This window comes from Ictalurus furcatus, chromosome 24 (genome assembly GCF_023375685.1).
Source record: "Ictalurus furcatus strain D&B chromosome 24, Billie_1.0, whole genome shotgun sequence".
Lineage (NCBI taxonomy): Eukaryota > Metazoa > Chordata > Actinopteri > Siluriformes > Ictaluridae > Ictalurus > Ictalurus furcatus.
The window spans coordinates 1,101,541-1,112,511 of record NC_071278.1 but is presented as its reverse complement, the minus strand read 5'-3'; the positions used below and the strand labels follow the sequence as shown (position 1 = coordinate 1,112,511).

Sequence of the window (10,971 nt, the reverse complement as noted above, 5' to 3'; positions counted from 1 at the left end):
ATCAGTACTCTGAGACGTAGGCAAATAAAAAAATCAGTACTCTGAGACGTAGGCAAATAAAAAAATCAGTACTCTGAGACGTAGGCAAATAAAAAATCAGTACTCTGAGACGTAGGCAAATAAAAAAATCAGTACTCTGAGACGTAGGCAAATAAAAAAATCAGTACTCTGAGACGTAGACGATTTTTTTGAAATCAGTACTCTGAGACATAGGCAATTTAAAAAAAAATCAGTACTCATAGACATAGGAAAATTTGTAAAAATCAGTACTCTGAGACGTAGGCAAATAAAAAAATCAGTACTCTGAGACATAGGCAAATAAAATAACCGAAACAGGTGCGTGTGTCGATTCAGGAAAGAGAATTCTACAGAAGAAAAGTTCAATTAGAAACGTGACTGAACTTTAAAAAATGATGTGAAATCTAAAAAAGGCTTAAATTCTGAAAAAAGCTTGCTCACGCTTCAAGTGGGCGTGTCCAAAATCTGTAAAACATTACCTACCGCCCTCCACCGCCAAGCACCTGTTGCTACTTCCTGTTTATTGCCCCGCCCCCTTTGTATGATGGACAGAATGCAAATAGAACAGAACATCCTTCTGCCCTGAAACACCACGAACACAGCGTGCTGTTTAAACTTATTTCTGCTTCTCCTATAAGTACATCACCGCACACACACGCACACACACACACACACGCGCACACACACACACACGCGCACACACACACACACGAGCCGTATCTGATCCATCTTTATGTAAATGGAGCCGTTGCACCAAAAAACCTGCTCAGCTTCCTTACTTCTATTTTTGCTGTGTGTGCGTGTGTGTGCGTGTGTATGCGTGTGTGTGTGTGTGCGTGTGTGTGTGTGTGTGTGCGTGTGTGTGTGTGTGCATGTGTGTGTGTGCGTTTAATTCTCATTAATATGCTTATCTTATCTGAGCTGCACTGCGGCTTTGATCTCACACACAGGCCGAGCCACAACACACACTGTAGTGAAGATACAGATATATAATGATCTACAGTAGATTGTGTGTGACGTTCAGACAGGAGAGAGAATATCACAGTACTGTAGTGTATCGTAATACCGACAGGATATCGTAACAACCCTAACACACACACACACACACACACACACACACGTACGCGCGCACACACACGTACACGCACACACACACACACACACACACGTACGCGCGCACACACACGTACACGCACGCACACACACACACACACACACACACACACACACACACAGCACATTATCATGATATAATGTGTCATATTATGCTCTGAGTGTGTATCATTGTGTGTTATCGTTGGTACGGAGAAGTAAGGAGTCATTCATTCAGCGTGTAAGGAAGGAGTCTCCAGTGTCAGCACTGTGTAACAGTCAGAGGGAAAACTGTAACTTTACGCTTTCTTTGCAGTTTCTCAGTAACATGACAAGCTATGTTTTTTTATTAACTTCAAGACAGAGAATAGAGAGAGAATAGAGAGAGAATAGAGAGAGAGAATAGAGAGAGAATAGAGAGAGAATAGAGAGAGAGAATAGAGAGAGGGAATAAAGAGAGAGAATAGAGGGAGAATCGAGAGAGGGAATAGAGAGAATAAAGAGAGGGAATAAAGAGAGAGAATAGAGAGAGGGAATAGAGAGAGAGAATAGAGAGAGGGAATAGAGAGAGGGAATAGAGAGAGAGAATAGAGAGAGACAATAGAGAGAGGGAATAGAGAGAGGGAATAGAGAGAGGGAATAGAGAGAGAGAATCGAGAGAGAATCGAGAGAGGGAATAGAGAGAATAAAGAGAGGGAATAAAGAGAGAGAATAGAGAGAGGGAATAGAGAGAGGGAATAAAGAGAGGGAATAGAGAGAGGGAATAGAGAGAGAGAATAGAGAGAGGGAATAGAGAGAGGGAATAGAGAGAGAGAATCGAGAGAGGGAATAAAGAGAGGGAATAGAGAGAGAGAATAGAGAGAGGGAATAGAGAGAGAGAATAGAGAGAGAGAATAGAGAGAGGGAATAGAGAGAGGGAATAGAGAGGGAATAGAGAGAGGGAATAAAGTGAGGCTGGTGAGGGAACGACTTTCACACAGTGTTATAGAATAAAGTGTAAGTGAAAGCGGATGAAATAGGATTGTTATTGTTTAATAAATGAAGAACAGTAATTGTTGGTGTAAGAGGAATAAAACACGAGCAACAGTAACTCAGTACACCACTCAGTTATATCCTGTCCGGGTCATTAAAGCGCTGTTAGTGTTCAGAACACGCAAACACCGTGTTACAGGGTTCTCCGAGTGTTACAGGGTTCTCCGAGTGTTACAGGGTTCTCTGAGTGTTGCAGGGTTCTCACTGTGTTGCAGGGTTCTCACTGTGTTGCAGGGTTCTCAGAGTGTTGCAGGGTTCTCACCATGTTACAGGGTTCTCCGAGTGTTACAGGGTTCTCTGAGTGTTGCAGGGTTCTCACTGTGTTGCAGGGTTCTCACTGTGTTGCAGGGTTCTCACCATGTTACAGGGTTCTCCGAGTGTTACAGGGTTCTCCGAGTGTTGCAGGGTTCTCACTGTGTTGCAGGGTTCTCGGAGTGTTACAGGGTTCTCGGAGTGTTACAGGGTTCTCCGTGTGATACAGGGTTCTCCGTGTTTAACAGGGTTCTCCGAGTGTGTGTAAGAGTGTTATTTGTGTCATTTGGTGCGATGTTGATGTATAATCTGAGATCTTTTTGTTTGTTGTTGGTTTTTAGGATTTTAAGGAGATTAAACGCAGGTGCAGACAAACTTTCCCCCAAATCCCCTCAGCGCTGCTGCTTTAGTCGAGATCACAGCGGCGCTGAGACGCTTCTGATCTCCAATCAGGCGTAAACACTCGTCACACACCAGCGCCGCTACCAAGCCTTATACACCCTGATCATCGGCGCTGTACGCAGCGGTCATGAGCACGCCGAGCCTCTCGTTCATCGAACTGTGATCGTGAGTCCTCCGCAGGAGCGTTTGTTCCTGATCCCGCGTCTTTGTGTAAGTTTCCGTACACGCAGACTCACTAACGTGACCCTCGGCTGATGGTGTGACTGTCCGTGAGTTTGTGTGGCGTTCTATACGGGTCACGCCGTCACGTTTAAATCGCTCCTTCATTTCAATCACACAACAAGTCAATAATCATCTCATCACACTCAGTTAATCACCTGACAGAACGCGATTCCAAACAAATCCATCCATTTACAAATAACAAACAACCCTAGCCCTGCCACTAGGACAAAGTATTGGCACCGTGTACGAGGAGGAGGAGTCAGTGTGTGTAGCTGAGGCGCTGCAGTGGCTGAGCTGCGTTACTGGAAGATTTAGTGCACGTCTTTCAGCGCTTAGTCGCCATTTTGTCATTTCCAGCTCTCTTTGCCTTTTATGTAGATGGGCGTGGCTAAATGTAGATGTGCCATGGACACTGTTGGTAATTTATGGCTGATTTTTTTTTTTATCAGCATGCATGTAAACATACATCACACCCGTCTGAAAACATACAACAATGAACACTTATTCCGTCCACTGATAAAACGCTGTGTGTTTGTCCCTCTAGGGAAGAACCCTTAAAAACCCCTGCAACAGATGTTCCAAAGGTTCCAAGTTATGGACTCTTATATATTAATGTTTTATATTAATTTCGGTTAATTTGCACTTATTTTCAGCCGTTGATGGAAGAATTATAATTGTTAATTAAGTGATGCTGGATGTTTGTGTTTGTGACTTGGAGAACGCATCGCTGCTGAGGTTTACAGTTTGTTATTGATAACGAATAACTGTGATAAACTAGTTCATAAAAACCGGACTGTTCAAATTCGGTCGTTATCAGTTTGATAAAATTGATCGAAATCATCGATAAAAATAGTCGACGATGAAGTAGCAAATTTATCCGAATCGATTAGCTTATGAACATTTTTTTCGAATAAACTCTACGTTGTTTAATTTTCTTAACACACGCAAATATATACGTTTAATACACTGTAGGTTCCACGTCACGTCATCAAATCATACTGCTTTCAGTTTACGTCAAAGGTCCTGGGAGTCGATCACAAAAAGAGTCTATTACCTGATTCACTGATTCACTGACTCACTGATTCACTGATTCTGAGAGTTAATCCCAAAGTTTTGGAGCAAAATGAATTTAGCATCCGAATGTTTTTCAGGTAGCAGGACAGCCTGTGCATATTGAATTTGCATGAGCCAATCAGAGCTTGAAATGCAGTTAAGCCCCTCCCCAAGGGATTCACATCATTTGTTTACATTCAGCCAAAAAAAACATGAGGCTGTTTTGATCTGTGTTAGTTTTGGGGATTATAATCACCGTATTTTATTGTTCGTTGGGTAATTAATGGTTCTTATCTCCCAAAAAGGGTTCTACTTAGAACCGTCACTGACAGGGAAGCACTCCGTTGTAGAACTTTGAAACTTTCCACCAGAGGAACAAACGAAGAACCCGTAACGCCGTGAAATTTTCCGCATTATATCCACAGCAGATCAAACAGAGTTAGCACAAAGTCAGAATGGTTTATAAAGTTCTCCAGCACGTCCATGTGGGCATGAAACCCATAAACACGCTCTGCATGAGGGTATACGGGCCATTAATCAACAAGCACTCCAGAACTGTCAGCTCATTTCACCCCACAACCATCAGATAAGGAGCGGAGAACGGCCCGTAGAGTACAACGGTAAACCATTAATAAGAGGAAGGAACAAAATGTCGCTGAAACAAGCGCTGAAACCTTCTCCCGTTCTCTGCAGGTCTGATTTACACTCGCGAAAATGCCGAACCCTTAAGAGTTCTTCAGCTGTTCCTCAAAGGGAAACCATAATGATTCGGTCTAGAACCCTAGCAAGAACCCTTTTATAGAAGCTAAGAACCATTAAAGTCCACCTGAAGAACCATTTTCTTCATAACACCTAGAACTGGTCAGGAGTTTTTGAGCACATGGTTCTTGGAGGGTTGGGGGGGGGGTTCTTTAAGATTTCACTGGGTAAATAAGTATTCTACTTGGAACCCTTTCTGAAAGAGAAACACTGTAGTGTAGGGTTCTACACAGAACCTTTAATAGAAGCTTCCCCCCCAATAAAGGGACAACCAAAGAACCCTTAAGGGTTCTAACTGTTCATGCATAGCTAAGTACTCTTTGCTGTAAAGGGGCTCTAACCCTCTGTTGTAGGGTTCTACACAGAACCTTTAAAAGTTCCACTAAAGGGACAAGGCAAAGAATGCTTACAGGTGCTAGAGCTAACATATTAAAAAGTGTATAAAATCAAAAAACGTGTTCTTTAAGTGTTCTTTAAGGGTTCACTGGATTGTTAAGGGTTCTAAGCCTTTTAAACGAGTTGTGTTTGACATCTGTTCTGACAGAGAAACCCTCCGCTCTAGGGTTCTACACAGAACCAGGTGGAAAAGCCAAAGAACCCGTATAGGTGCTAGAGTATACAACCTAAAAGGTCTTCTTGGAGGTTCGTTGGATAGTTAAAGGTTCTGCTTGGAACCTTTCCTGCTAGCGAAACACTCAGGTTCCACACAGAACCTTTAGTAGAAACTTTCCCTCAACCAAAGGACAACCAAAGAACCCTGAAGCATTCTCATTTTGTAATGCATAGCTAAAGGTTCCGTTCTGTATCAAAAGGGTTCTACTTGGAACCTTTAGCTTTGAAGCGTTATAATGGGTTTATTGGATATTTAATATTCTACTTCATAGGGAGCACTTGTAGGGTTCAACTTCACCGCACTCACCGTTTCAGATCTGCTTATTATTAGCGGAGCATCTGCCGTACGAGTCCCTGTGAACGGGCTGTTACTATGGAAACGATAACATTTCAGAACCAGCGCATTACGATAGCTAAAGCTGCACTTCTGACCAATCGCAATCCAGAATCCGGCAGCTCTGCGGCGTAACGTCATCATTTATCATTCTCTCATCACGTGTGCTTCAATAAACAACGAGAGCTTTCTATAAATAAACAAAGACTGCAAGAATAACTCATCTTCGGGTTCACTGAGTCTCGTTCACAGCTCGTTAAATCATCGCCATTTTCATTTATCCTTCTAGGTGTTCTGTAATTAACGCTAATTAACCCTGAGAGCGTTAACGGGGCGGAGGAACCACCTTCTGAGGTCTGGAATGTGATCCGAGTCAGCGCGTGCACGGGGCAGTTTACTGATTTAGGATGATCAGTCACGGCTCAGCTAATAAACATTCAAGTCAAAAATAAAGAGCAAAGCTAAATGGAGCCCATAGCATTAATAATAATAATAATAATAATAATAATAATAATAATAATAATAATAAGTCAGGGTATAAACAATGTCTGTCTTGTGATATGTTGTCATCTGATGAAGTGGTTTAGAAGAGAAAAGGTCAATAATACGATATTACAGTGTAATAATGTGCATTAATGGATTGTTATGATTTATATATTTATATAGTGAGTTTTAGTGAATACACGTAAATACAAATAAAAATAATTCTTCACACTTCACACAAGTTTAACACAAAAGGTTCCTGGAAAAGGTTTAATAAAGTAAAGTGAATGTGATCAGTATGTTTGGTGTAATGTCAGATCTTTGTGTGGATTAGATCAGAAGTGATAAAGACTCAAACGTGTTCAGCGGTGTTCCTGTAGTATTATTATTATTATTATTATTATTATTATTATTATTATTACTGCACATTCATACAGTTTCTTCACACACTTCCAGCCTGTTCCTCTGTTTAACACACACACACACACACACATACACAAACAAACACAAACATACACACACACACACACACATATATACACACACACACACATACACAAACAAACAAACATACACACACACACACACACACAAAAATATATACACACACACACACATACACAAACACACACACACACACACACACACACACACATATACACACACACACATACACAAACACACACACACACACACACAAGGTTCACGGTAAAGGTTTAGACCCCACACAAATAATAATAATAATAATAATAATAATAATAATAATAATAATAATAATAATAATAAAACTCCAACATAAAGTTTTAGTGAAACTCCGGCGGGAAGTTTCTTTCTTTCTTTCTTTCTTTCTTTCTTTTTTCTTTTTTTGTCTTTTTGCTCTCATGACAAATAAAAAATGGCGGTCAGTGCCATGTCTTTCCGAAGTTTGTTCTCTCGGTCAAAATTGGAGTCAAAAACAAACAAAAAAAGAACAAACAAAAATAATAATTAAAAAAAAATAAAAAAAACACGAATAAACACAAACCGCTCGCGCTGTTCCGTTGGTAAATAATACTGATTATTCTCCTCGCGCATGAATGGAGAAGGGGGAAAGAGAGACGGGGGGAAAATACCGACACACACACACGCACACACACACACACACACGCACACACACGCACGCGTGAGTATGTACAGAAGGAGAAAATGCGGTGAATGCGCGCGGAGTGAAGGAGTAAAGGGAAGGAAGAGTGAAGGAGTGAAGATGGGATGAAGGGAGGCAGAAGTGGAGGAGTGAAGGGATGAAGGAGTGATGGAATGAAGGGATGAAGAAGTGGAGGAGTGAAGCGGCTCGAACGCGCGTCGGCTCGCAGTCACTTACTTTTCTGTGTCCTGTGACATGATGATGTCTTTTGGACTCCTCGCCGATAATTCCTGGAGAAACTGGACTTTCAGGTCGGTGCAGACTCACACACACTCACACACACTCACACACACTCACACACATACACAGAGACAGAGAGAGAAAGACAGACAGAGAGAGAGAGACAGGAACACAAACCTGGGCTACAGGTAAATCCTGCCCTGCCTACCTGCCTACCTTACAGCTCTCTCTCTCTCTCTCTCTCTCTCACACACACACGCACGCACACGCGCGCGCGCGCGCTTTCAAATACATGCACAATATTCATGCATTTCCAAAATTTTCTCCTTCATACATAATATATCATTTTTTAAAATCCATTAATCCGTTTATTTATTAAACCTTTCTGATATTCAAAGCAGCCCTGATTCCATTGGTCGAGGTGTGTAAGGAGGTCGGGCTGTGATTGGCTGAACCAGCACAGGTAAGTCCCACCCACACCTGGAGGCATGCGTAACCACCATGTAAAGAAATGAGAGCCTATTTTTAGCTTTGTTCTTTACACTAGGTCCTGAAGGCCAGGAAGTGAAATCACAAAGAAATGATACGAACTGAACCAGTTTAAATGCACGTCATATTTCCATAACAGTTTTCATTTAAATATATATATGAATATATTAATATTTAATGCTCAAGGAGAGAAACAAGCAGTTCAATATCCACGACTGTATTAGTGATTACTTTAGTATTATTTATAGAAATTATTTTTAATTCATTGTTTCTTTAATGTTTTTAGGATTCACATTTAATCACATTTTTAAAAAAAGAATTCTTTAGAATTGTGTTAATTTCCCTCATGTTTTAGACCAAACACTTTTCACAGAGTTTTCCAGCTTTATTCCTTTTTTTTTCTTTTTTAGAAATGTTCTTGTCTTTCTTGTCTTTTCTTAGGTGCTTAACCTCACGGGGAAACATAACACACTCCGAGGAAAGCGCTATCTGCCTTCTTCCACACACATGAGCTAACAGATCATCACTGTGATTGACAGGAGAGAGAGAGTAAGCCCCTCCCACCCACAGAGCAGGTCACACCTTTCCCTCTCTCACCTTTTTTAAAGTTGGAGTTAAAGTCACAAGTTCGAATCCTGAAGATGTCACATGGCCGGAAGTCAAGAGAGCGAAACCGGCTGTGTTTTCTGGGTGGGAGGGGCTTACTCTTCCACGCCCCTGTCAATCACAGCGACACGAGCCAATCATAGGCATCTGTGAGCTGGAGTATGAGGAAGAGGACGAGAAGAGGATACTGTAGACAGTGCGTTCCTCCGAGTTTAGAGTTCTTACTCTTTACTTTATAGAGTTAATCCACTCTTTTTGTTTAGAATTTCACAGATTTATGAATTTAAACGTTCACCTATTTAAAAATGTTTTGTTTTTCACGCTTTTAAGAAGGTTCCCTCCCGTTTTAAAGTCTTTTTAGAAGTGATTTCTGCAGATTTTTAATCTCTGATTAACACGGAACACCCACACCACCACCATTCCCTTAACTCGTCCAATCACTCGCCTTCGGTAACCACTTTATCCTGTATTTATAAATATTTATCATACGTGCGGCCAATTTCAAGACGGCTACCTCAGCGTACTGTTGCACGGCACAAATACGCAATATTTCTATACTTTTTTAAAAATATTTCCCTTTTTCTAATCGTAGGGAAGTAATTGTGGTCTGTGTAAACTGTATTTTATGTCACGGACAGTCGTAAAAAGCCGTACTGTGTATGCTTGTGTGTGTGACGGTTGAAGGATTGAGGTAAAAGTAGATTTGGGATCGAGTCGTCAGGGATCAGCGATCAGCGACGGGCAGCTCTGAGACCCGACACACACGGGGTTTATCCTGCGCCGCTCGGCGGGAAGCGAGTTTGATGTGCAGGTGAGCGAGGCTGAAAGGACAGCGTGATGTCATGGAGTTGATTCCGTTACCGCTTGTGCAACTCGTCGTGATGTGACTTGCCCTCCACTTAACTGTCAGCGTTATTTCCCAGAAATTAGCGAGGGCCGAGTGCCATTCTCCCACGGTTCTGAGCTGAGAAAGCTTCCACGGATCAGGCACGGACACGCCGCCAGACCTGACCAGGTAAACCTAACGCCTTCGACACGACACGACCGACACCTCGGGGTTCTACTGATCCACTCTTATACCAAACACTGGTCTCCTTTCTCAGCTCTCGATCATCCCATTTACGATCAGACCCGTTACACCTGCTCCGCTCTCCGTTCTCCGTTCGTTTTTCAGCCAGGTTCCATAGGAGAACCCTTTTAAGTTGCACAAGGAACCTTTTACTCTCAAGTTCTTTAGAGAACCTTCTATTTACTGGTGCTTTAAAGAACCCTGTAAAGATATTTCTTCACAGCAGTGCCACAAGCAAACATGTTATCAGCGGTTCTCTAACAAAACAAAAAAAACCCTTGGTTAGTGCTTTAAGGAACCAAAGTAAGGTTCTTAAGAGTGCTGCCTGAGAGGAGAACCTTTTCCAGTCCCACAAAGAACCCTATAGAGTATGGTTCATGTTAATGTGTTAAGCGATGATACCTTGAAGATCCAATACACTGCTCTGAAGATCCTATAATGAAACATGACGAACCTCTTTAATCTCCACGGAACCGTACAGCTCAACTCAAGAACCCTGCAGTGAAAAATGGTTCCTATGGTGCTGTAAAGACCCAGAGAAGCGCCTTTATTTTTAAGAGTGTGAGCTAGGTGTGGTGCTAGACAGCTGTTTTAGCTACTTAATGAATATTAATGAACATTATTACACACTCGTTGTAATACGTTATCGTTGCTATAGTAACAGTTCATTCACAGGAACAGCGGTGTACGGCTGCTATAACGTAAGAGAGAACAGGAACTCACTTTAAAGGTTAAACTTTAAAGGAAATCTAATAGGAAATTTGTTTTCTGGTCCGGAATGCTTGTTTGTGTGTAGGTCCTGGGGGCGGAGCTTTGTGATCATGGGCGGGAATAGGTGGGGGTGTGTGTGGTTTCAAGAAGTTTTAAAAAAAAGATTTCAAACATTTTAACTAAACGGTTAGAGAGCTAAACTTGTGGTATAAAATGGACTAATCTTACCTAGTACACCTTTAAATGTAACTATAAACGGATAAAAATTACGATGTGTTGTTCTGTAATAAACAAAAAGTTGTTTACGAGCTGTGTTTTAGGAGTCAGGATCTGGAGGCTCGGAGTTCAGGACTCGGTCCAGTGTGTGTGTGTGTGTGTGTGTGTGTGTGTGTGTGTGTGTGTGTGTGTTAGTGCATTAGAACCCCCGGTCTGCGCTGGACCTTCGGGTCCTCTGCGTAAACACAGCTGCATTGT

General features: G+C 41.8%; 1 protein-coding gene and 1 long non-coding RNA gene across 3 annotated transcripts in view; one reads left to right on the top strand and one right to left on the bottom strand.

The window, feature by feature from the left end:
- Window positions 1-7,904, bottom strand: part of grhl2b (grainyhead-like transcription factor 2b) — a 33,586-nt gene extending 25,682 nt beyond the window's left edge. Inside the window, exon 1 of one of the 2 annotated variants that reach the window (XM_053612553.1) lies at window positions 7,620-7,904. In XM_053612553.1, coding sequence (XP_053468528.1) covers window positions 7,620-7,639 — 20 coding nt within the window. In that variant the 5' untranslated portion in view covers window positions 7,640-7,904. The remainder of the gene's footprint in view (window positions 1-7,619) is intronic. The other variant, XM_053612552.1, reaches the window with a different exon arrangement.
- Window positions 7,367-10,763, top strand: LOC128600231 (uncharacterized). Its single transcript, XR_008384534.1, has 3 exons — window positions 7,367-7,693; window positions 8,024-8,085; window positions 8,553-10,763. It is a non-coding gene; the product is annotated as an uncharacterized LOC128600231 (long non-coding RNA).
- The last annotated feature ends 208 nt before the right edge of the window (window positions 10,764-10,971 follow it).